Source organism: Ostrea edulis, chromosome 5, assembly GCF_947568905.1.
Source record: "Ostrea edulis chromosome 5, xbOstEdul1.1, whole genome shotgun sequence".
NCBI lineage: Eukaryota > Metazoa > Mollusca > Bivalvia > Ostreida > Ostreidae > Ostrea > Ostrea edulis.
Genome location: NC_079168.1, coordinates 24,780,580 through 24,808,465, shown reverse-complemented (window position 1 = coordinate 24,808,465; position 27,886 = coordinate 24,780,580). Strand labels below are relative to the sequence as shown.

At 35.4% G+C, this 27,886-nt stretch overlaps 2 protein-coding genes across 2 annotated transcripts in view; one reads left to right on the top strand and one right to left on the bottom strand.

Moving 5' to 3' along the window:
• LOC125652772 (thyroid adenoma-associated protein-like) overlaps positions 1-27,886 on the bottom strand; it is an 84,467-nt gene that overhangs the window by 39,240 nt on the left and 17,341 nt on the right. The window contains exons 11-17 of the mRNA XM_056165549.1: positions 26,304-26,499; positions 21,518-21,611; positions 20,178-20,348; positions 19,559-19,723; positions 18,566-18,675; positions 17,557-17,750; positions 16,423-16,610 (exon numbers count right to left, since the gene is read on the bottom strand). Coding sequence (XP_056021524.1) covers positions 16,423-16,610; positions 17,557-17,750; positions 18,566-18,675; positions 19,559-19,723; positions 20,178-20,348; positions 21,518-21,611; positions 26,304-26,499 — 1,118 coding nt within the window. The remainder of the gene's footprint in view (positions 1-16,422; positions 16,611-17,556; positions 17,751-18,565; positions 18,676-19,558; positions 19,724-20,177; positions 20,349-21,517; positions 21,612-26,303; positions 26,500-27,886) is intronic.
• LOC130046577 (uncharacterized) lies at positions 5-11,443 on the top strand. Its single transcript, XM_056165550.1, has 2 exons — positions 5-98; positions 6,660-11,443. The coding sequence occupies exon 2, from the start codon at positions 6,687-6,689 to the stop codon at positions 8,358-8,360; it is 1,674 nt and encodes a 557-aa protein (XP_056021525.1). The 5' UTR covers positions 5-98; positions 6,660-6,686; the 3' UTR covers positions 8,361-11,443.

Genomic DNA, 27,886 nt, shown 5'->3' with positions numbered 1-27,886 from the left:
ATGACAGCAGGCTACCAGGAAGAATAAACACCAAAATGGCTGAACCACCCACTGGATAGGCTGCACATGAAAATTTACTAGAAAAGGAAATGTAGTTGGTAAGTGCTGTTCAAAGTTAATTACTCATTATCATTGAGAGCCATGGATCACAATGTTGAAATGCCCTTGTGTCTCCGACATTTTATTTCATCCTAGATATGATTGGTACATCACTTTAATTTCTCAACTAGCTTAGACCAAATAGTTGATTTTGAATTCAATAAAGAAGAGGCCTCTCAGTCACCTTAGTATTAAAGGTATCCCTAGCTTCAACCAGAGCCTGAGTCAGCCTGACTCTGAGGGGAAATGAATTTTACAGTTCAAAGTAGCAGGCTTTTAATACATCAACAATATTTTGATTGAGGCCTAAATTACACCACACATACTGATGTGACACAGGTAATCTTGTGGTCCTGATTTCTGATTGGCCAGCTTCAGAGAATTTTAAAGAAGTATTGCGCACTTGGTATGCAATTTCGCCTACATAAATACTTTTTTCTTGAATATCACTTTTTACAAATATTCTGCTATACAACGTCAGTTTATACTTGTGTTTACCCAAATTACTCAATAAAAATATCTATATGTTGATAATATCTTTATTTGATAAGCATAAACATCACCGTGATTATATAGAGTATATAGTCGCTGTAACGTAATGGGCCTAAAAAATTGTTAACTGTTGCAAAAGGCCACCCTAAACCAGTAATAAAACACTGAAATTGTTTTACTTGAGTATGGCTGCACATAAGTCCATTTGAGGAAATTTGGTTTAAGGTGGCCCTCTTGTTGAAAATGGCTAAAATATGACAAAAATCATTCTCAAAATTTACCTTGAGATTTAGCAGCCTGTCAAATGTTAAACCTTTAAACTTACATGCCTGGATGGCATAGTGGTTAAGATGCTCAGTAATCTTACACTTAAAGCATGCTTCCCGAGTTCAAATCCCATATTTTCCCAATCTTGTTTTTTTTTTTTGCTTTTCATTTTTTTGGGGGTCGTTTTCTTGGGGAGGGGAGTGTTATAAATGTGAGACATATATCATAACAAATATTAGTCATTTTCATCATAACTTCCAATATTTGCAAGTTACGACTTAAAGAGAAGGAATTTATTTTTTTGAGATCACTGTAGTTCCGTTTGTTTACACTAACATGTTCCTGTGTGCACAGGATTATCAAACCGTAATGTGGCTGACGAAAAGCTAAACAAATACTACAAGGAAAGGGGCACAAATGCACAGCATATAACAAGTAAATATAGGTCAAAGTAGGAAAAGAACTGTTATACAGTTTGACTTCTCAAAAGTAAATATAAAAACTCATGTAGCAACTGCCATATGATATTTAGTTAAAGCTAAACACTTGAATAGTCAACCAAAGGCAAATGAAGTGATGAAATCTACATATTATGTATTAAATGTGCTGCAGCCATGTCAGAAAATGACAGTCAGCTGAGTAATGTCATATGTAAAAGGGTTGTTGTGTGATATGAATGCACCTATGAAAATATTGTACATGTACTGTTCATCATTCCACATAGGAACATTGTTTAATGATTAAAGAACGACTCATAGATATGTTAGTAATGCTACACTGCGGCAGTTATTTATCTTGGTTGCAGAAACATTAAAAACGTCAGCCTTACATTTAAAAATAACACGCCAATCTATTATTGGAAACTGGTGTTTTCCCTTTAGATTTCAGAGTCGGCCATTTCGTCAGCAAAAGCACTATACCCCTTTGGATTGGAAATCTTATCACAAATTGGGAAATATTTTTACAAAGTGGGGATTTCTGAAGTTTTTTGCTTTACAGATCGAGACTGGCTTTCATCAATGCTTAAAATTGGGATAGTTGGCATGCATGGTAGGATGGTTCAATAATTAACAAATTTATTGTTTTGTATATGCCCCCCCCCCCAACTATTGAGGGAAAAATGAAATGCATAAATTTTTCATTAAGAATGACAGTGAAAAATATGGGTTATCTACTAGTCAGAGGCAGCCATAATAAGTTTGATCTCTTAAGATACAGAGCAAACATTTCCAAATAACCAGTCATTCGAATCATGACTTTTGACCTTGTAATATGAAAACCAGTGGGGCCATCTAGTCTCTTTAGGGGCACCAGTGTACCCAGTTTGATGTCTATCAAGGAAATTGTTCTCAAGATATTGAGTGAACAGTATTTCATTATGTCCAGTTTGACTCTTGACCTTCTGATCTCAAAATCAACACAGGCCATTTACTCCTTAGGTAGAACCAGTGTACCAAGTTTGATGTCTGTCAAGCAATTCATTCCTAAGGCCAGATGATATAAACAAATTTTTCTACCTTTAGCACTGAAGGTATCACACCGGTAATTGTCCAATCAAAATGAACTTAGTCAATTGTAGTTCCATATATTTAAAGAAATTTTTTTTTCCTTGCGCGATTTTTCTCATTTCCTCTTCTTCTTTTCTCTTCATTTTTGTACCCCTGATTAGGAAATTTTGTGTAATTTGTAGAAATAATCAAGTGTATACAAAGGAACTATTTGCTGTTGGTAGCTGAGGCTACTTCCTGAGGTGCACTCCGGCTGTTTACACACATGTGAAAAACACGTGGATTTGAGGGTAGTCTTGTTTGCGGTAATTTTTTTTCGAAAATGCCGCGTAGGGTGTTGTTTTTCTGGTGTCGGCAGACGAGATAGGTAACATAGAACGTGTCTGACTGCGTTATTCGGCATCAATTTTGTAAACTGATTTTTAATGATTTTTTCCCCTCTATAGTAATATATAGTGAAAATAATTACCGGTGTGATACCTTGAAGGAAGTCGTGAATTTAAGAATTTCCCGTTTTTCTCAGTCCTTTCCCTTTTCATCGGCTCAAATCAGCACTGGACATCAAAACAAGAGGTTTGAAAAACAAAACGGTGTTTTAATAGGTCATTCAAGAAACATGACGCAATACACAATGCGAAATTTCAATTACATCTAAATACGTATCAACAACGTATTTTTTGTCTTATACAGCTAGAAAATCGTAAATATTTGTATAAACACCCATCTACATAGCATACACCGGCGGTTTTAACACTTAACACATCCAAAAGACGTATCAAAATTTCACATCGATTTTACAATACGCATATTGCACAATAACCCCACTCCCCTCCTCCTGCCTTGCGCAACTGTTAGATGGACTTTCCTTGATATTCATAAGCATCATACATAACTCTATGACTTCTTGATTCAATGTCCTTATTGTAAATTAACCCAATTAAGAGATTTCGTATTTCTGCGTAGAGTTTAGAAATTTTATTTTATTTTTAATTTTATGTCATAAAGAGAAATTCAGATAATTCATGGTAAATGCCCGTCAAGGTCACTCATATGAACATCAAAATGTCTCCTTAACACAGAAGATATCAAATTATTCATTTTAAGGGCCCAACACGCGAGATAATATTTCTGGCACGATTTACGACAGTCCCCTCCGTAGCAGGATATCAAGGCTCTGACGGCGTAGGCCATAATTCTATTGCCGGCTTCTAAAGCGTTGACCAAAAATTTGTGTTCTGTCCTGCATATCAAGTTTGTCACTAGATATTCTTACCGTTTTGCGCATTTTGAACACTTGCAATTCAACGTCACTATACCTAGCGCCCTTGATATTTGACCTACATCTTCTTTAGAACCAAAATTTAGGAAATGTTTTAGCTTAAATTTTTTGTAATGAACAGTTACATGGATGATTCTGTATGATTTGTGTACACGTTTAAAAACGTCATATTATCCAGTCAGACTTTAGTCTTATTTATTTGTTTTAATCAGTATTTAGTCTTCTTAATGTGTTACCCCTGCTTTGAAGAAAGGCTAAATACGCACAACCCCTGCCAGATTAGGGGGCCATTATCTGAAACACTAATCACCCGTGAGTATCAACTTGGTTTAATCTGTTAAGCGTAATTAATGGGCTCTTCTAGGATACCAAATTGACCAGATGCAGATTCCATTATAGTACCAAAAATTGAATATTTTCACAAAACCAAAGATCTCACTCATATGAAATTTGAAATAATTAGCAATTTAAAAAAATATATAAATAAATTTAGGATTAATAAGTGATTGAAATAGCAAATTTCATCATTCTTCTTTCCAATGAAACCATTTTTGCGGAAATATCTTGATTTTATACAAAGTTATTTCAATTTAAAAAGTACCACACGCGCCTCCTATTTCACTGATGAAACAGGCAGAAATCACGATAGTCCCCAGGGGAAGTGAATCACCAGTTATGTCAGTTATCTTGCTCCGATCGCTGTGTGCATGAGGTATACTATTGATGAATGAAACGGGCACCTGCTGTGCAAATTTGACATTTTTTGATGAAGATTTAGTTGTCTTCAAGGTATCACACCGGTAATTGTCCAATCAAAATGAACTTAGTCAATTGTAGTTCCATATATTTAAAGAAATTTTTTTTTCCTTGCGCGATTTTTCTCATTTCCTCTTCTTCTTTTCTCTTCATTTTTGTACCCCTGATTAGGAAATTTTGTGTAATTTGTAGAAATAATCAAGTGTATACAAAGGAACTATTTGCTGTTGGTAGCTGAGGCTACTTCCTGAGGTGCACTCCGGCTGTTTACACACATGTGAAAAACATGTGGATTTGAGGGTAGTCTTGTTTGCGGGTAATTTTTTTTCGAAAATGCCGCGTAGGGTGTTGTTTTTCTGGTGTCGGCAGACGAGATAGGTAACATAGAACGTGTCTGACTGCGTTATTCGGCATCAATTTTGTAAACTGATTTTTAATGATTTTTTCCCCTCTATAGTAATATATAGTGAAAATAATTACCGGTGTGATACCTGAAGAGTTCCCATGGTAAAAAATAGTTTGGTTGGTTTTGGTTTTCTCATTTATAGTTGTTTGGAACTCTTCTGTGTTTTAAGAGCAGGAAGGGGGGTCAGTAAACAATGTAAACAATTATGGTGCCAGAATCATTCAGGAGGAAATAATCAGGAAAAATTATTGGTAAAAAACGTCATCAAAGGTTACAGAATGCTACGAAAGGTTATGCATTATCCCTTGGACGTAAGATAGTGAATGTTAATGCCAATAACAACGTGGTGATCGAGGAGAAGTTGGCTGAATCAAGAAAAAATTGTTCCTCTGGTGATAATTCACAAGAATGCCTAGGAAATGAAGACACGTATCCATCTGATGTATCAGAGAGTGAGGAATCGGAAGAAGAGCATGAGGAGATGATTTGTTGGAGAAGTGGGAGACGAGTTGTGGAACTTGGAATTCAAGTGGACAATTTGGAAAATTTTAGGTTGTGCTGCGTGTGGTAGACCACTAGATTTAACGCATAAGACATTGTGAGGACGAAAAACGGTATGGACTTGGATCATTGCTATATATGAGATGTCAGCAGGAAGCATGCAGCCATCTTTCTCCTGTTTCTACTGGGGAACGTCATTTTGTAGAAACTAACGTAAAATGGCACATCAAAGAGATCCTGTATTAGGCATTTCTTTATTTTTTTCAGAGATGAATAGCAAAGGAAAATCAAGAGTGACAAAAAAAAAATAAAAATAAATAAAACAAACAGTAAAATCATAAATGCCATTGTAAATTATTTTCAGAAGTTGTAAAATTTTACTCTTATATTATGGGAGATAACTCTTCTTTGTCTTGAGAAAATCAGTCAATGTGATTTTTACAATTTTGCTTCTACTCAGAAAATTCACCCCGTATGGTATATGATTTTTAAGTTTATATTACACTTTAAACATTAAGCCAACATATTATGAAGTTTATTTTAAGTTGTAAACCTTTACTGAGGGTGCAATGTCCATATATGTAATTTTATTAAAGCAGCAATTGACATTTTCCAAGTGTAAAATTTGTAATGCATTAATATTTTACATGTTATGTTGTAAATCTAATATCAGTACACTCTGTTCTCCCTGACAACCATTTTTTGAGGTATAGAAAAGGTAAACAAATGAAGAATAAACTAATTTACCATGCTAACTATTGTTTTGTACTTTTTTTTGGAAATACGGAAAATATTTCACTCTCCAAGTCAAAGGGGAAAAGAATTCAAGGAATTATCCACTTTTATAAAAGAATGACATCATATAAAGTCTCTTCGAAAGAAAAAAATTGTTTGTATCATCTGCCCTTAAGATATTGTGAAAATTTTTTTTTACTATGTCAAGTTTGACCCTTGACTCTGTGTCCTTTAAATCAATGGAGGTTATTTACTTTCAAAGAGAATGGTTCTCAAGATATTGAGCAGACAATATTTTATCTAAAATTACTGGCAATGAAATGATACTGATAGAAAGATAATCCATGATTTAATGTTAGAATTGAAAGACAATGCATTAAATTAAATAATGCAACATGATAACAATTTGTATATGAATCTATAAATAAAATAACTACACTACTCAGTTTCTTTTTTGCGCTAATACACAGTCCATTGCTGTAGGGGTTGTACACTGTGTTAAAAGCATGGTTGTATCCTGCGTAGGAATGGTTGTTTCCAAATGACGTTTGGATACAGTGACATATATGTACTACTTCATTTGCATAGATCTGAATAAATTTGCTCTTTATTTTAGATGTAACCAACGTGTGAGAATCAAGGAATGGCTACTGCCACCACCCGGGCACAGCAGCTCATCACCTGTGACCTAAACTGTGTCAAGCCCGTCCAGCAATTCTGTAACAGCTGCCAAGTCGGTCTGTGTGCAGACTGCATCAACAAACATGTCAACAGCCTAAAGTCGATGAAGCATGACATCGTTCCCTTCACAAAACGCACAGTCCAGCTGGTGTTCCCTCAGTGTACGTCTCATTCCCACCAGAGGTGTGAGGCCCACTGTCAACAGTGTGATGTCCCGGTCTGCATTAAATGTGTCACAGGTCCACATAAAGGTCATGATGTTGTGGACATGTCAGACATCATTGCCAGAAAGAGAGAAAACATTAAAAGAGAAACAGAAGAAATTGAAAGCAATATCATTCCTAAGAACAAGTCATGTGATGCAGATGTTGAAAAGAAAATTTCCAAAACCAAGGTCCACTACTCTGATTTAGAAAAAGAAGCTAAGGATAAAAGAAAAAAATGGCACTTAGAAGTAGATGACATCTTTGACAAACTTGAATCACTGATCCAATCACTCGGAGATCAAGAAATTATGATTCTGAAGTCATGCCAGTCCCAACTCAGAAGTCAAAATTCCAATATGGCCCAAACTGTTCAAGAAAACAAAGAAATTATGAAGTCCAACAAAGTGTGTGATGTCAACAATTACAAATCCAAACTGACCGAATTCAGAGCAATTCCACAAATATCTGATGTAATGTCTCCCTCTCTCAAAACAAACACAGTCCAAGGGAGAGAACTCAGTCTAGAATTAGGAGAATACAGGGCCACACTGACACAGACAACACTATCATTGCCCAGTCTGACAGATGAAGTCCTCTATTTATCTGTTAAGGAGTTATTAAAAGAAGCCAAAGTGATTGCAAACATTCCAACAAATGTTAAAGAATTATTCAATGTAGCCTGTGTTGGATCAGATAGAGCTTGGATTAATGGAACAGACAAAATGATACACAGTGTGGACATATATGGAACTGTACAAGACACTGTCACCAGTACATGTAAAGACTTCCCTACTGACATTACAGTGAACACACAGGGAGAACTGATTTACAGTGATGCTGCTCATAGAACTGTGAACATTGTCAGACACGGGAAGACAGAGACACTGATCACCACACCACAGGGCTGGCATCCATCAGGACTGTGCTGTACCAGAACAGGGGACATCCTAGTCAGTATGTTTACTACCGATTATAGTCATTACAAAATTATCCGTTATCAGGGACAGAGAGTGACACAGGAAATAGATAAAGATGAACACGGCAATCCAATCTATCAAGGAGGGAAGTATATAGTGTGTGTGACAGAGAACAACAACGGGGACATTGTGGCTGCTGATCTTAATGCTGCGACAGTGGTAGTGGTGGACAGGAGAGGGAAAGTCCGATTCCGATACAACGACAAACCACCGAGGGGAAAGGAATCATTCAGTCCAAGACAGATAGTGACCGACTCCATGGGTCATATCATTGTGACAGATCGTAACAATGCCTATCTACACATTCTAGATCAGAATGGACAATTCATTAAATGTGTGGACAATTGTGGATTAAATAATCAGTCTGTTGGACTGAGTAGGGACAGTGAGGGGAGGTTGTGGGTAGGGTTGTATGATTCAGGAGAAATGAAAGTGATCCAGTACATGAAATAAACATCGAGAGAATCATGTATACTGATGTGTCGGTGTACTGTGATGCGTGGATTTCTTAATATTTTAAACTACAGCTTTACTTTACCCATATTGAAGTCATGGGAACCCTACGAAAAACATCAAAATGTCTATAACAACCGCACTAATCATAAACAAGTGATTAATTTATTGGATTAATTAGTGCAGACATCTAGTCTGTAGTACTGGGTATTACCATACAAGCTTATCTACAGAGAAAGAGTCCAAGGAAGAATTTAATAAAAATAATACACTTTCATAAAGCTGTACTCAAGCACCAGGCCCCAGGATTACGAACATCTAAGTCAACTCAACAGTTGTTTCTGACTCAAATCTGAGAATTTTTCTCAAATTGCAGAGTTGAACTCAATAAAGTGTGTCATGAAAATTAAGTTTTACTCAAGTTTAGTAAATGCTCGAGTTCTTCTAAAAAAAACTTGAGTTTGCTAAATACCGTTCTCAGATGTAAACTTGAGACCTAAATGACTGTCATGAGACTTGTTTGGTTGAATTTGATGTGAATTTCTGGACATACTACTGGAGACAGGAGCATTAATTCCGAGGATAAGATTTCCCAGTGTTACCACATTTGTATATATTTTTTTATATGGGACGTGATAACCAATGCTTTGATTTATTTAACACCCAAAAAAAATTAATATACAGTGGAGCCTCGGTAATCCGGACGCCATTAATCCGGACGCTTCACCTTTCGGACGATTTTTCTAGGGAACGGAATTTTTAAACATTATTTTGCATCATTAATCCGGAAATTCGCGTTCCGGATCCGGACGGTCACTTTTTACTACAAAACGTTATAATGCATTGAAAATTGTACCGTTAATCCGGACGGTAATTTTGTTTAGGGAAGGTCTGTGTCAGACAATTTTAGCATGGCGTAAATTATAAAGAAAACAAGCCAAACTGTCTAATTGAAGTGATTACCTGTACCCTGTCAACACCTCCCTCCAATTAGGTGATGTGTGATGATAAGTCCGTTAGATAGCACGTGCCGATCGAGACATTGTATTGCCAATTTTCGCACATAAGATCTTTATTGCGTGTAGTGTTGAATTTTGTAAATAAATCTGTAGCATATTATTTTATAGTCTTGATCAATACCCTAATAGTATTAATAAATTAAACATCATGCCGTAATAATAATTTTTTTTAACTGCTACACATATCAGTTGTACTGATTCGCAAATTGATATCGGCTTATTCAAATCTAAAGAGTGTAGATTATACTTCTAGATTCTGGATTTTATACTGTTGATTGGCTTGAAATATGCATGTATGTTCATGTATATGTAGTATAAGGTTTTAACGTTTAGAATGTCACGCATGTAGAATGTACTTGTGTACGATTGATTCTTGTGACGATGTTGTAGAGCTTTATTGCTTTGAATTTTTAAACTCTGGGTAGAAGTGATAAAAATTACCATTTTAAGGACAATGACAATTAAATTCTGTATGTACCTGTAATGTTAGTTTCACCCGAGTTTTGTTCCGTTCTTATTGCATCATGAAAATAATAGGTGCGCGTGACTAGATCAACGTAGGTCTTGATATTATGAGCTTAAATGATTTTGTTCTCCCAATATTGTCTTGGATAATTATAGAATAAGAAATATAAACTCTGGCAGATTGAATTTTGGTTAAAGAATGTTGTCAACTGACATGATAATCATGAAATTCTAATATATCAACTTTGGACGATGAAGATTGTTTTAACAGACCGTCGAACCCGTGAATCGTGATAGATGCATGGAAATTACCGGCCTCTTTAAGGAGTAAAAGTGTGATGAAATGTTTGAAGTGTAAATGATTATGTTAGTTACGAATGATTTATTTACTTATAGTTACATAAAGTGCTTCATTATTTGTTTTAGTGCATACGGTACACAGTTTTGTATATTTATTTGTAGGGATCATATGTATGTACAATGTAAGCACAGGCAAATACACTAAACACGTACATCAAATTTTAGTGCTTTGAAATACATGTAAATGTTAACATTATCATAAATTATTTACTAATGCAAATGGTCAAATCCAATGATAGAATTTGTTTAATTCAATATGCATCAATAAAGTAGGCACATATTGGTTATGTAAAGATAGAAAATATGCGATTCAATTATCCGGACGCTTCATTTATCCGGACGATTTTGCTGGGAACCAAAGTGTCCGGATTAACGAGGCTCCACTGTAGAACTAATTTTTTGAAACCATCATGCAGTATTGTGTTTCTAATTTCACTTCACAAGAACCGCTAACAAGTATCACACAGGCACATATTACCTGAATATACACGCATCAGTGTCCTTCGAATTTCTTTTATCAAAAACTTTCTGGGTTTTTTTTAAATTTTTTTCAGTGATTGTTCAGTGGTGTAAAGGATCTGACAGGGTTAAGAAGGTGTATCCCTTTTGTTTGAAATATCATAATCATAAGTAATAAAAGGTTACATGGTAGGGTAAAAAAGGTTATTTGAATGTGCATCCCCCCTTTCTTTTAATTCTTTTTTCTGGATGCTCTTAAATTTTGAGTACCACTTGAAAATTTCGTTCTGGATGTTGAAAATTGAAAGTTAAAATATTTCGTTTCAAATCTAAAAATCTGCAACAGGAATTGTAGAAATAGGGATTTTGAATATAAGAAAAGGGGGAGGGAGTAAAAATTAAAATCAGTGCCTAATTGACCCTTTTTGGTACAGGGACTGGTACCATTTCAATTGGGAATTTTACATTGAAAAACTGCTCTTTTGGGAAAATACTAAGACAAAAAATAATGCATTGTAGGTAGAAAAACAATATGCAGTCATTCATTTATCATGATTATTGTAGGTAGAAAAACAATATGCAGTCATTCATTTATCATGATTATTGTAGGTAGAAAAACAATACGTAGTCATTCATTCATCATGATTATTGTAGGTAGAAAAACAATACACAGTCATTCATTTATCGTGATTAGAGGTACATATGCTTCAATTTTTAATTTGGATATAAATAAAAGTTAACGGTGTTCTGTAAATAAAATGGGGGTTTGGCGCATCTCAATATGTGTTTTTATATTTCATTTAGAAAAGCCAATTTAATAGATCGTATTAGATAACTCATTCTCAAGATGTTGCAGAAGGGAAATTTTCATTAGAAACATCCAGTAGTATAGACTTCTTACCTCCTGTTCTTAGTGACAGAAAAACATCATTATGATCCTCATGAATGCACCTTCATAACTGTCAATGTTAAACACAGGTGTACACAATGATTTTGCGTTTGTTAGTGGAAGAACAAGCATTCTGATTGGTCAGAATAATATAACCGCATTCTATAAACAGTTTAAATCTCTGATTAAGTCTTGCTCGAAAGCTCAGCGATTGGCCGAATCACGTCATGCATATTTATGAGAAACGAAGAAATTGTCACACAGAGAGCCACGGGTGAAAGGGAAGAGGAGCTTACGTTTCAGCCGTGGCTTGCGACGATGTGCTGCATTAAGATGGGTAAAATACATCAGTCGTTTACTGCAACTAATTGCATATGCCAAGACCCATGGAAATCATGCAGCATGCTGAGAGTTCTCTGGAGATGTCAGCAAGAAATGTGACAACAGCTATACTGGGGGGGGGTGGGGGGGGGGGGTGGGGGGGGGGGGGGGTGCCTGACAGGCTTTTTAAAACATATGCTGGTCCCGATCACGGTCTCATAATTTCGTGGCACTTATTTTTTTTGCACAAGAAAAGTTATTCCAAGACTTTGTTAAATGTTATCCACAAACCTTCAGAAAACTGACTTTTAAGTGGCAAATTCTTACCAAACCTAGCTTAAAGTTGTTTTATTATTTTAGTTAGCATGTGCCTAGGCATTGTGGACAAATGGCTTACATGTAACTGGCGGCATGTGCATGCAAGAAGGCAAATATTCAGAGGCAAAAAAATAAAATTTATATCACTGCCAAAAAAAAAATAAATTCAGAGGCAGTGAATTCTAATTAGCTGTTTCATAGTTTTACTATTTACAGATTATAAGCATCCCATTTTCTACAATTTTACACTCCTGGAGTCATTTTCTAGAGATTGATCAATTTGTGCGTGAAGAATGTGCGTGAAATAGCATACAATGCATATATCTATATATTGGCTATGATATTGGGTATGAATGAACTTACAGTCAAGCTTCCCCTGAAGGAAAATAGGTCAAAAACCTACATATAGTGGTATATAATCACCCCCCCCCCCTAAATATTGGGGGGCGGGGATGTGCATCATATTTGACAAAATACAGTAATTGATTTTGGAAATAGTCAAAAAATGTTTAGGGTTGGGGGTAATAACTAGGGACGGTTGGGTAACTGGAACCATACATATTTTTTATTTGGCCTTATGCCCCCTACCTACCCCTGGGGACCATGAATTACACAAATTTGGATTTACTCTATGTCAGGAAGCATTCGTGTAAATTTGATCTTTTCTGGACCAGTGGTTTTTTGAGCAGAATTTTTTTTTAAAGATTTTCCATATATAGGCCAATCCAAAAACATGAGTTATCTTTCCTTGATCCGGAACGTAGAGCGCTTGCGTAACAGTAGTTTAAGACTTCCGGGTAGTATATTCGAGAAGCGTCATTATCAACAGTGCAGAAAGCGCAAAGATATTGCTGTATAATTTTACAGTAATCACGCCAACAAATATGTTAACGTTAATAAAAAATCTCATTGCATAGGTTTACTTCATACACGTGAAAATAACCAACTTTGCATGTAAAAATAATAGAAAATTAATGTTGTAAATCGAGGACACCCCCCTCCCCGATAAAATGTTCTATCGTTAAAGTGATGTAATTTCCTACGACGGGCTTGTCCCGAGACGCAGTTAGATTATTCTAACTACCCCCCCCCCCCCATTTTCCAGGATTTCACGTGTTTTATGACTGAAATTAGTATATATCATATATTGCATACATTTCCTCAGGATCTTTAGCCCGTGTTTTAATACAGTAAGATTTATAATTAAATATCAGAAGTTACTTGTTCAATATCAATGTAGTACATTCAGCGATGAAAGTTCTGCCACGATGTACATCTAGGTATGTCTGACTGACACCTCTGGATTCTGAAAATGTCCATCTCCTTCGATTGGCGAGTAAAATTAAACCCAGCCTGTACTTGTAAATGAGAGGCCACTAGCAGATTTCCAGCTGTCTGCCCACAAATTTTATACAGAATATGTCTGACTTGTACAAGTATAACCATAAAGAAATTCGTCGTCACAAACCATCTTTAAACTGACATTTAGACATGCAATGTTTTGAAAATAAAATAACTTACAATTGAACGCCCTGAATTTATAGTCGGCAAGAGTATGTACCTGTAAATACGGCCATTTTGAGTAAAATATTTGGAGTTTTACTTAAATTATTTTGTAAATTTGTGGCGAAAAGGGGGGTTTAAATCTGTCATTGCAATTTCTGTTATGACACGATACGTGCCTATACATAGTCAAGCAGATTTCAAGGGGGCTAAAACGAATAAAAGAGGGAAGATACAGAAACGTCAAAAGTTATTTAAACTTACCTATCCACCAAAGAGTACATTTGAGATTATGTCCATCCCCCCCCCCGGATCACACAGGTCTATGAAAAATAATTTATATCAGTCTAGCAATATTGAACAAAATTAATAAAAAAAAATTATTTAGTTACCTATTTTACTGCATTTTAAACATATCAGTTGATATTAACAATCCTCCTAGATTCATGCTGCAGTGTACAAAATGATTTGCACGTCCAGGTACTTTGGAGAAAGTTACCCAAAGATTGCAATCTGGTTTATTTTTGAAAGAGTCGATTGGTGGTGGTGGAATAATTTTAGCCCTGATAAACAATGAGAGCATTGATTTCATAATTTAATTGATTTTTTTTTTATTTTGGAAAGAGGGGGAGGGGGGCATGTTATGCAAGATCTTTGCACCACAGGCACTCGATGTTTTAAATATCTATAATAAAACAAAATAATTATGTCAGTCATTATTGGAGACATATGTAAACAAATGAATGTCTGCGTGATTTCCAATTTAATTCTTAAAATTCTCTCCCCCCGAAAAATCACACCTGACTCGATCAAGAAAAGCTTTTTTGTTTCCATTAATATTTTCTTACTCTCTCATACAAATGATTTCAACTGTTCTCGATTTTGAACAGCGCCCATACTAATATAACAATATATATATAATATATGCACAGTCTGACTGTGTTACTACCCGGAAGTTGTCATATTCACACTAAATGTAAGAATACAAAGAGAGATAACTCACGTTTTGGGAAAGGCCTATACTCGCACGTAAATCTTTGATCCCCTATTGTGGCCCCATCCAGACCCCGGGGACCATGATTTGAACAAACTTGAATTTGCACTATGTCAGGAAGCTTTCATGTAAATTTCAGCTAGGTGGTTCTTGAGGAGATTTTTAAATGACACCACCCAATTTTTGTGATTATCTCCCCTTGGAGAAGGACATTGCCCTTAATTTGAATAATCCTGAATTCCCTTCGTCCAAGGATGATTTATGCTATATTTGGTTAAAATTGGCCCTGTGGTTCTGGAGAAGTAGAAAATATGACTAGTTTATAGACAGACGGACGGATGACGGACAACAGGTGATCAGAAAAGCTCACTTGAGATTCCAGCTCAGGTGAGCTCAAAATTCACACTGGATACTGGAGACTAACAGATATACTACTTCTGAAATCAAATTATTTTATGGAAACTTACAACTCATACACTACTTCTAATATCAGATGATGTAATTTGAAATACACTGCACAGCATAACAAAAAGGTTCATATACATTTGTATGACCTTTTCCTTCAAATGGGAAATTCATGAGTAGAAAACATGAGGACTATGGCTGGAAAATCAACAGAGGTCATCTTCTAGCCAAGGTCAAGCTGCCTAGTAAGTATGAAAACTATAAGAATAAAGATTCTGCAGATACATGTACCTGTCAGACAAGGGTTAATTCATGCATAATAAAAAGTGACTATTGCCAGTGACCTTTGACCTGAAAAGTAAATGAATAGGATATTATGCTAGTATATCATAGTATTTTAGGGCATTATACCGACTAATGGCCCTCAGTACAGGCACAATTAAAGCAATATGCTCTCTTATTCGAAGGGGGCATTAAAATAAATTCATTCTGCATGAAAATTTCATTTAACCTTGTATTTAAATGAAAATTTTAAATCCCTTTCCTTGAGAGAGAGGGAGTAGGAGAGAGAAATTAAGAGAATGAGGGAGGGAGAGTGAGAAAGAGAGACACAATTCTAAGGTACAGATACTGTTGAGGTGTAGACTGGTTGTAACTTGATGTGTTAATCGGACCAATGAGAATTTAAAAAAGAAAAAAGAAAATATTTGTAGATTTTAAAAAATAGAGAAGAACATGTGAGGGCATTGTACACACTAAAAGAACAGGTAGGTAAGATTGAACATACAATTGTAAGAATGAACACTATAGTTACAAGATATGTCGTAAGACAGACATTTGTTATCTGCAGGATTGTTGTATAACTCCTCATGGACAAGCTGTCTATAACTTGTATCTACATATGACTATAGTCTGCTGGGTTTTATCTAGGTCTTGTTATGAAGGGCCTGGGCCTTTCCAACTGGGGAAAATAGTGACATTTGCTTGAAATTGGGAAAAAATGTTTCATACAAAGAGGTAAGGGAAAAAAAGCAAACCATTGCATTAAGGTATTATAATTGGACTTCTGACTTTCAATTTAATCCAAGCTTACCTCATTTCAATAAGCAGAAGCCAAAAAATTAGGTTTACCTTACAATTTAGAAGCAAAAATCATAATCTGTGGACCTGTGAAGGAGATTTATGAACAATAAGCCTACCCTGCTTTAATTGGTTTCCATTGTTTGGGAGTTTTAAAGATAAAATTGGAGAAAATACATTTTTTTAGCATTAGGAACGGCCATATTTTGGCTCCCTACAGATCCTTAAAAACAGGTCTGAAAATGTTACCATGGATAGGTGATGACTTGGAGGCTTTCACAGGTGCATTCTGGGATTGGACCAGCAGTCTCTGGATTTCTTGTATCATGTGATGGAGGAAAGCATGGACTGGACTTCTCGTTTCTGTGGCTGAAGCCAAGCCTCTCTTCCACTGGCCAGACTGTACGGTGAAATACCATCCATTCTCCTTTACACATCTACAGTAAAGCATTCTGTCATCATGAAAATCTAATTCATTTACTTTGGAGTTCAGTTATTTAAAGTACCAAATTGGACCACATTTATTGCCATACACTATTAGGTCATCTGAGTCATCTAGACGATTTACTGGGATATATTACCATTGTTGTTAAAACTTTCAAAACATTTTCATCTGCCTCTTAAAAACTTTACATCAAATTTTTCACAACATGGGTGTGTTGCATAATGTGGAATAATTTAAATTCATGAGTCTTCTACGGAAATTGATATACATGTAAGTAATTGATAATTATTGTTAGCATGGTTGGTTGTTGGTTGTATATTGTTTAACATCCTACTTGAGAATTTTTCACTCATATGGAAATGGCACCATTACCGGTGAAGGGAGGGATATTTATCATGCCACACCTGCTGTGACACGAGGCCTCGGTTTTTGCTGTCTCATCTGAAGGATCGCCCCATTTAGTCGCCTCTTACGACAAGCAAGGGGTACTCAGGGCCTATTCTAACCCGGAACATAGGCATCTACCAAATTTAAGAAACTTCATGACACCTGATTCAAAGTTTCAGATGCAGCAGTTATTCCATTTCTCCTCCCTCTATATACTCGGGGGACTGACTATTAAGGCCAAGGGTCTCATGTCAGAAACTGTACCAACACCATTTCATTGCGAGGTTTAAAATGCATTCGTCTACAAATTATGGTTTTCTTCAAATATATGTATGGTATATTTGTTATTAAAATGCATTAGCATGCATTCCATACAAGTTTAATTCATCATTTGTAAATTTGTAAATAAATTTCATCACCAAGACTTACTTTATAAACACAAGTTTAATTCATCATTTGTAAATTTGTAAATAAATTTCATCACCAAGACTTACTTTATAAACACAAGTTTAATTCATCATTTGTAAATAAATCTCATTACCGAGACTTACTTTATAAACACAAGTTTACACAGAAGAGCTCCACTCCGACACTGGTAAGGTTTGGGGCTGTTACACATTCGCAGTGCCTCTGTAAACAGGTGACACTCCAGTGTGCCATCAGAGCAGTCACCTGATGGCCCCGTGCTGTCATCTAGTGGCCAGGCATAATACTCCAACAACAAACTGCCTGCTAGCTCCTGAATCTGTCTCAGAAAAAAATGTAATAGATACAACAGCCACAAATAAACATCCGTAACTTAGTACATTTGTACAGGAACATGTATTATTTTTTTTCAGTGCTTTTGATTTTTATACCCCCGAGATCGAAGATCGGGGAGCATATTGTTTTTGTCCAGTCTGTCATTCTGTAAATCTGTCTGAAACTTTAACCTTGCTAATAACTTTTGAACAGTAAGTGTTAGAGCTTTGATATTTCACATGAGTATTCCTTGTGACAAGACCTTTCCGTGGGTACCAACATTTTTTACCCTGTGACCTTGACCTTGGAGTTTGACCTACTTTTAAAAAACTTTAACCTTGCTAATAACTTTTGAACAGTAAGTGATAGCGCTTTAATATTTCACATGAGTATTCCTTATGACAAGACCTTTCCGTGGGTACCAACATTTTTGACCTTGTGACCTTGACCTTGGAGTTTGACCTACTTTTTGAAAACTTTAACCTTGCTAATAACTTTTGAACAGTAAGTGATAGAGCTTTGATATTTCATATGAGTATTTCTTGTGACAAGACCTTTCTGTGCGTACTAAACCTTTTGACCTTGACATTTGACCTACTTTAAAAAAAAATTGACATTGGTCATAACTTCTAAATGGTAAATATTAGATCTTTCATATTGCACATGAGCATTTCTTGTGACAAGATTTTTCTACCGGTACCAAGATATTTGTCATTGTGACCTTGGCCATCTTTGGAATTGGCCATTATCGGGGGTATTTGTGTTTCCACTAACACATCCTGTTTTACTTTTTTTAATATGTGTCAAAGGTCAACTTACATCATCAGCTCCATCTAGTAAACATGTGATTAGTGCGACATTACTTTGGTAACCAAAAAAGTCCCATAATCCCTTCTCCTTCACATATTGATTCAATTTCTTGGTGCTCTCTACAAGAAATATGAAATATTTAGAAAATTTTCAATAAAAGGATTCGGTTCAAAATTGTGCCAGCTAAAGTAGCAGCATATGTAAATAAATAATCTTTATTCTTGTAGTGATTAGTCGGACATCCATACAACAATGAACAATGGCTATATACCTAGCTGAACCTCATTATCATTCATTCATTTTAGTGAAATATTAACAAACAATAAATAGCTACATATCACAAACTAATATTTATACTCTGAAAAAAGAAACGAGCAGAATATCCGTTAGAGTTAATCATCTCTAACTAATATGCTTCTTGTAATGTAAAAACTTCATTATACAGTAAAACACGGTTATAGCAAATCCCCAGGGCCAACAGAAAACAGTTCATTATAACCCAACTTCATTATACAGTAAAACACAGTTATAGTAACCCTCCAGGGCCAACAGAAAACAGTTCATTATAACCCAACTTTATTATACAGTAAATCACAGTTATAGTGAACCTCCAGGGCCAACAGAAAACAGTTCATTATAACCAAACTTCATTATACAGTAAAACACCATTATAGCAATCCCACAGGGCCAGCAGAAAACAGTTCATTATAACCCAACTTCATAATACAGTAAAACATGGTTATAGCGAACCTATAGTGCCAGAGGAAAAACAGTTCATTTTAAGCAAACTTCATTATACACTAATACACAGTTACAGCAAACCTCTAGGGAATTGCTCATTAAAACCAAACTTTGTTTTATCAAATATATTCATCAATTTTCTATTTATAGGAGAATGAATATCACTTCACAATAAGCGTGAATTCATTATAAGCGTGTTCATTATAAGTGTGTTTTACTGTATAAAAAGAATCCATGACAAAGCAGTCACATGACACGTACCAGGAGTAAACGATTTCCTCTGCCTTGCTTTCTCGTTGTACTGGAAAGTTTCATACAGAATGGACAGTATTTCTAGACAGCTTTTATGTCTCTGGTAGCAGCCCCCGGGAACAAGGTTGTTTATACACAGAGTGTGCAGCCATTCCACAAACTGCAGAGACACATCTGGCAACAAGAAACAGGGAAGACAACAGATGTTACATGCTGTGTATGACAGAAAACAATGTGGGACATTTAACACCAACAGAAAGATGAATACTCAAGTCATAATTCTTAATTTTCTAAGCATATATACTTTATTGAATTTTCAAGATATTGTCTCAAATTTTCAATTTTAAAAATACAGGTAATAAATCGAATTTTGATGATACATGTATTATCGTCTTGACTTTTGAGCTACTACCTTGAAATCTTGAATTTTCTAGAATGAAAAAACCCTTAAGACTGGCTGTATTGAACCACCATGATTTTGCTATTTCATTTTCTCTATCTTTCAACCCTGTTGATCAGTTACAATCAGAATGTGTAAATTTCATGAGAATTGTTTGATAACATACAAATACATATAGATGGTGTGGTGATCATTGTTGACAGATAAAACCTTGGCACCATTACTTACCCAGCCTATTGGAGTCCCCAGACTTCAGGAGCGCTATCGCCCCGTCCCTGACTCGCGCCAGAAGCCTCTTCAGGTGAGACGCCAAATGCTGACGAAACGGAGCCGACTCCACTTTCAAATTCAATGGCAGAACTTCTCTCAAAAGAGCATCCTCTGTCTCTGATAGTGGTTCTGAGATGAAGAAATACATTTACATGGTGACAAAGTGTGTCTGCAATTACTGTAGATTATTTTACAAGAGTACTTAATATGGTGAAATGACTTGTATATGTCAAACCGCGTGACATGAATTCCCGAGTAGTCTGGTAAGCAAGAGTTCTTACATGTATTTTAACAACAGAAAAATAAAAGTGAATAATTTTGTTTTGTGAATGATCCCTCTCACAAAATCATGTGATAATAAATTTCTCGGGCTTACTTGGGAATCTACAGTATTGTTCAATAAATACCTGAATAAATTCATGTTTGTTCTTGAAATTTACTGATGGCTATCAGAGCCTGTTCATTTGTATTTATTACAATATATGGGGGGAATTTACTAAAAACATAGCACGGAACTCTGGCCTGGAATTCATTATTATATAAATATTGCATGTAGTTGAATGGTAACATTGAAAAATGCAATAACATTTGTTTTATTATACTGCATGTTATCTAAAGAGCAAGGCAGAGAAACTTACAGCTGTTGACATTTGATCAATCACTGTCATGTGATATTTCGTACATCGATGTGGGTATTTAAGTTTATTACAAACACTCAAACAACATCGCCTAACAATCTACGGCGAACCGTAAGTGCATAAATTTGATGCATGTGATAATATTAATAATATCATCTGTTGTCAAGTACTGTTACTCATTGCTAAATACTATCACCCTGGAGCGCGTGCTTTCTGTTCTCAGAGGGTAAAAATATCTTTTTTCAAATGTTCCTCGACCAATCAGATTCAAGAATTTTACATGAAAGTATATTATTAAAGTACATTTAGGAACACTTGCTACACATAAAAAAATTGGATGCATGGGATGATAATATTATTTTTGACTTGTTCTTGTTGTAATTGGTACAACTATTAAATTCCTAAAATATTAGGAACTTGTATATTTTCTATCTGTCTATGATGCTAAAAAAATGTGATATATTTCCTATATAACTCTTTATAAAGTTTTCCCACTGAATTTGACATACACATAAGTAAGAAATTGTGGTCAAAAATTGAATTCCATGTGGTGAATTTATATTCATTTTACTTATATAAACATATTTAGTATCCATTTTCATCACATTTGCAGCAAGTGGCCAAAATTAAAATTAAAGTTTACAAACAATGGCCAGGTACCTGCTTTCTTTAGCGACATGCACACCAGACCCAGTGCCTCAGATCGAATCTCATCCTGACATGAGTACATTCCTTCCCGGATCAACTCCGTGTTCTGAAATACCAATAAAATCATTTAAATTTTCATACATTTAAGAAATGAACATCACTTTTGAGCTGTTCATGGTCAGTATGAACGGATTTGGATTTGATGCAAATTCTGTGAATCGCACTAGCGATTCACAGAAAATTTGCCTCAAATCCAAATCCGTTCATATTGACCATGAAGAACTCAAAAGTGATGTTCATTTCTTATATCTATATTCATTTACTAATTAAAAAACCGTTTGTTTACATTGTTTCTATTTTGTTGCATAAAAACGAACTCCTAGCCTATTGTGACGTACGTCAACACAGACATGACGTCACATTTAGGAGAGGGACTTGTAAGTTGTCAGAACTTGTTCCCAATCCTTTTGATTTCATCAATAAAATATGTTCAAAACAACATTTCGTCTCACCCTGCCTTTTATCAACATTGCAAGGTGCACTGTATTTTGGAGGTAGGAGACCACAAGATTGGGATGATAATCCATGTAAGTTTACAATCTTAATCCAAAGGTGTGACTTGCGAGATCTTTGTAACAGATGTTCTATTTTTTTAAAAACCATTACGCTCTCTCAGTCGCGTGCTTTAAGCTATAGTTCATAATCCGTTCATAGTCAATGTGAACGGATTGTGTCGCGCGCTGAAATTGGTTGGTTCATAGAGGAAAATGTGATTTGTAATATAAATATTGTACTATGACCTTTAACGCTGCACAATTTTGCTATATGAACACAGAGAACTGCTCGTAAGCACTGAAGTGTTCTAAATGTTGCCTACAAATGATTTCTATCTACAGTGTGACTCCACTCAGACAGACACCAGACAAAGTAATCCCTATGTGTCCATTGTGCTCTCTAAAGCAACACTCCCATGATGCAACATCATTTACATCGTGTTCTCTAAAATCAACACTCCCATGATGCAACATCATTTACATTGTGTTCTCTAAAGCAACACTCCCATAATGCAACATCATTTACATTGTGTTCTCTAAAGCAATACTCTCATAATGCAACGTCATTTACATTGTGTTCTCTAAAGCAACACTCCCATAATGCAACTGTTACATCATTTACACAGTGTTCTCTAAAGCAACACTCCCATGATGCAACATCATTTACATTGTGTTCTATCAGCAACACAAAACTCCTACAAGATCTCCCATGATGCAACATCATTTACATTTATCTTCGTTGCCTTGGTGATCATTCATTCCCATGTGTTTGATGGACTAACAGTGATCTAACTATCTTCATTAGACAATGGCAAACTCTACACATTATGTCTTAGGATATTTACATAGTATTTGACAAACTGAAATCCTTTTGTTGATATTCCATATTCAAATTCTTTATCTCGATGAGACCCAAATTCATGCCAATCATGGCTGATGGATTATAGGTCTACTTCATGATACTGTACAATGCAATCGTAACTACTCAGCTATTTCCGTAACCAAAAGTAAACCTCATATGTGGATCGACGCAATCACAGTTGGTTGCTACATATAAATATTACGTATAAATAAACATAACTATGACATCATCAGTCATACGTTACGCTATGAAACATGAGCTTTCAAATGCATCTAAGATATCATACATATCTAAGGTATTGTACCACTATCAATTTTCACTTATATGGTTATGTGTTAGAGTGAATGATACATTAATAATACCAAAACTGAATCTGTGGTGAAAATCTATATAACAAATTACACAGGGATTCGGCTTTGGCCTTTTAACCTAATCCACAGCACGCTTCCAGCAAAGAAATGCATCGATTTGATGCAATTCTTGCGCCGATCCACGTCCGAGTCTTCTTACTGGTTACGGAAAAGGAGGAGCGTGTGATCCGATTGTGTACAGTGTACACATGTTTCACGGAACCTTACTTTCCTAAGGATACAATGATGTATTCATATACATGTACAATACATGACTGTTGTTACACTGGTCCGTCCGTCCGTCTGTCACACTTTCTTCTTCCTCAAACTGCTCTTTTATTTCAAGTGGTAACCAATTAATCTTTTGGAATATGATAGGTGGTGTACTGTAGATATATGATAAGGTTTTAGAATATTCAATTTTACCCTGGGGGCAAAACGGGGGTAAAAAAATGACGTTTTTTCAACAAAAACCTGGTTCCCAGAACTCCTCCTACATTTCATGCAGTAGCCCAATCATCTTCTGGAAGATGATTGGATGGGTCCTGTAGATGTGCAATAAAGTTTCAGAATTTTCATTTTCACCCTGGGGGCCAAATGGGGGTAGAAAATGATGCTTTTAACACAACCCTGGTTCCCAGAACTCCTCTTACAATTTACACAGTAGCCTAATAATAATCTTTTGGAAAATGATTGCTGGTGTCCTGTAGATGTGCAATAAGGTTTTGGAATTTTTATTTTCACCCTAGGGATCAAATAGGGGTCGAAAAATGACGATTTTGTACAAAGAAACTCTGGTTCCCAGAACTCCTCTTACATTTTACACAGTAGCCTAATAATCTTTTGGAAGATGATTGCTGGTGTCCTGTAGATGTGCAATAAGGTTTTGGAATCTTCATTTTCACCCCTGGAGTCAGATGAGGGTCGAAAAATGACGTTTTTTTTTGCACAAAAAAAACCCTGGTTCCCAGAACTCCTCTTACATTTTAAGCAGTATCCTAATAATCTTTAGGGAGATGGTTGCTGGTGTTCTGTAGATGCACAATAGGGTTTCAGAATTTTTATTTTTGCCTTGGGGGCCAAGTGGGGGTCGAAAAATGACGATTTTGTACAAAAAAAACCCTTGTTCCCAGAACTCCTCTTACATTTTAAGCAGTATCCTAATAACCTTTTGGATGATGATTGCTGGTGTCCTGTAGATGTGCAATAAGGTTTTGGAATTTTTATTTTCACCCCTGGGTTCAAATGAGGGTTGAAAAATGACATTTTTGCACAAAAGAACACTCAGGTCCCCAGAACTCTTTTTACGTTTTAAGCAGTATCCTAATAATCTTTAGGAAATTGGTTGCTGGTGTCCTATAGATGCGCAATAAGGTTTTGGAATTTTTATTTTTGCCCTGGGGGCCAAATGGGGGTCGAAAATGATGCTTTTTGTACAAAAAACCTTGGTTCCCAGAACTCCTCTTACAAATTATGCATGGGCCAAATCATTTTTTGGAAGGTATCAATGACCTTGAACTTGTCACAATGACCTTGAGTCAAGGTTATGACACACTCCCAGGTCATAAAAAATTTTTGTACAAAGTACGAACTTCCAATGACTCTCCACTACAAAATTATAACTCAATTTTTTAATACTTTTTCTGCTTGTGACCTTGAACTTGCAGGAATGAATTTGGGTCAAAGTCACCAAACACCTTCAGGTCATAAACAATCTTTATACCAAGTATGAACCACCAATGATCCTTCATAATCAAGTTATAGCCCTTGCAATTTAAAAAAAACCCATTTTCTGCCTAGTGACCTTGAACTTGTAGGAATGACCTTGGGTTAAACTAAAGACATACCCTCAGGTCATAAACAATCATTATACTAGGTATGAACTACCAATGATGCTCCATTAAAAAGTTATGGCCCACAAAATGTTTTTTAAATACTTTTCTGCTTAGTGACCTTGAACTTGCAGGAATGACCTTGGTTCAAAGTCATGACACACCCTCAGGTCATAAACAATCTATTTACTAAGTGTGAACTTCAAATGATACAAAGTTATAGCCCAAAGAAAAATCTAGTTCTTTTTTCTGCCAATGACCTTGAAAATGCCAGTCAATGTCATGGCACACCTTTGGGTCATAAACTATCTTTGTACGAAGTATGAACTTCCAATGATTCTCTATTTTAAAGTTATTGCCTGTACAAGAATTTTATATTTTTTCTACCAGTGACCTTGAACATGATTGAATGACCTTGTTTCAAGGTCATGACACACCCTCAGGTCATAAACAATTTTTGTAATAAGTATGAGCTTCTATTGATTCTTCACTCCAAATTAATAGCCTGGAAAAGATTGCATGGACATTGTACAGACAGATAAGGTGATTCCTATATAAACCCCCAAACTCTGTTTGCAGAGGATATTATGGAGTAATGAAACATGATTTCATGAATTGTTACATTTGAGAATTTATTATATAATCATTCATCTTTATTCATTGTAGGTTGGGAAGTTAAGAATCGGTACCATTGCAGTCTTTTCTATGTAAATGTACATGCAAATTCAATCTTTCTTCACTGTTATGGTTATGAGTGTTCTTGTTATAGTTTAATTTAAATGTTCCTCTTACTGAAATGAATTTGAATATGCTTCATTTTCACTCAAAAAGCAGTAGAAGTTAAGAATAGCAATAGATCACAATTTTATAACACTTCTTCATTCTGGCATAAAGTATTGAAAAAGTGTATACCTCTTGTTCTTGAAATATAATTTTTTTCAATTATTATAAAAGGTTTCAAATGGTTTGAGAGATTTTTCCTGAACTTTGGACCCAATGATTTTATCAAACATATTTAAAAAGTCCACCACTATTGATCCCCACCCCTAGATATATCAACAAAAAGCATCTGTATGGTTCTTAGAGTGTGTGGACTTTGACTCTAATTAATCCAATTAATTAGTATTGCTCTGCTGTACCCACAGACAGTACATTCCTAGTTTTCATCAGAGGTTGAAAATGTTTCAAAGTTTACATTACCTGTAATGTATTAACTTGTGTCCCCCTGATGACCTTTGACAGAGACAAATATGCAAACAGTAGCCATGTTCTGTCAGTCGTTGTACCCGAGTCTTTCAGCCTCTGTACAAGTCTGTCCTGAATATAAAAGCCTAACTCGGGTGAAAGCTTTGCAGTCGATGGAATCCAGTACTGGTTGATGTTATTTCTCTGAAGCCTGAAATATAAATTCATCTATACTGTAACAATCTTCATTTCTAACTAAAATGTCACAAAGCAATGCCTCTGTCTTTCTTCAGTTCAACATTAATAGAATCCTTCATCAGTACGAGTGTGGGATAGGGAAATTCCACCGAGGGGACAAGATTTGCAGTCTAGGACGAGGCTTTGCCGAGGTGGACTTTCCCTATCCCACAAGTAAATAATGAAGGATTATTTTTCTTCACATTTTACCTAAAGTTTAGTGCATAAATATAGGAGCTTTGAGAAAATTCTAAATTATCAAAATCCTCATTTGAACTTTGGTGCAAAAACTAATTAGATAGGCAGAAAGAGCACACCCGAAAATGGTTTACACTGTACGTGTAAACTAAAAAACCTAAGGTTGTCCAAGGTTTCTAAGAAAATATATGACGTCACAATCAAATGAGGTTATAGCAATGTGAGACAGAAAAATCTCATAAGGCTGTCTCACATGGGTAAAGTCGATCTCACACTGGTGATAATGTGAGAAATATGTTTCATCTGATGAAACTCTACTAGAACTGTTCTGACGGGACTAATACTCCTCTGCAGGACACACTGGATGTCATGGGAAATAGAGACTTTGTGCTCATTGAAGAATAAACACTTCCTTTTGACAAGAAGAGGACCTCTGTTTTCTTGAGAGCAACTACGGTAAATGCAAGACTATACATGTATATTCTGCAGTAGAGTGTTACCCAGAATATTTAAGATATACTTAATATCATTTAAAGGGACTGGTTCACGATTTTTGATAAAAATATTTTTCATTTTTGATGGTAAACATTAGAAATATAACTCATTTAATGTTGACAGCCAAAATTTTGACCTTCTGAATGCAAGAATGAAAGCAATATTTTAGCCTTAAATATGTGTTATGTAAACAAAGACTCGAGTCTTCTTATGTAAACAAACAAACAAGTGAAATATTGATTTTGTAATATAATGCATCTTAATTTTGCATAGTCACAAATTTGAACTTTTAGATGACACATTTCACCCCAAAAATGCTTGAAATATGAAAGATATAATAATACTTATATCGATATCCATTTCTTTTGAAAATTTTGTAAACAATAGCATACCGCAATCTTTGTTTACAAAACAAATAATAAACTCTCTAAAATGAGCTTCTGTGATGATGTATAACCTTAATTTTCATGTGAAATCTTTCAAACACATTAGACAGTAGATTTTGATCATTAAAAGTGAAAAACAAAATTTTGGGTAAAATTGTGAATCAGTCCCTTTAATGGACAACTATTCAATACACATAAGCCTGTGAACTACACATCTTTTATTAACAAAATCAACAACAGACAGACAGACTGATGATTCCATTATACCTCTCCTAAACAAAT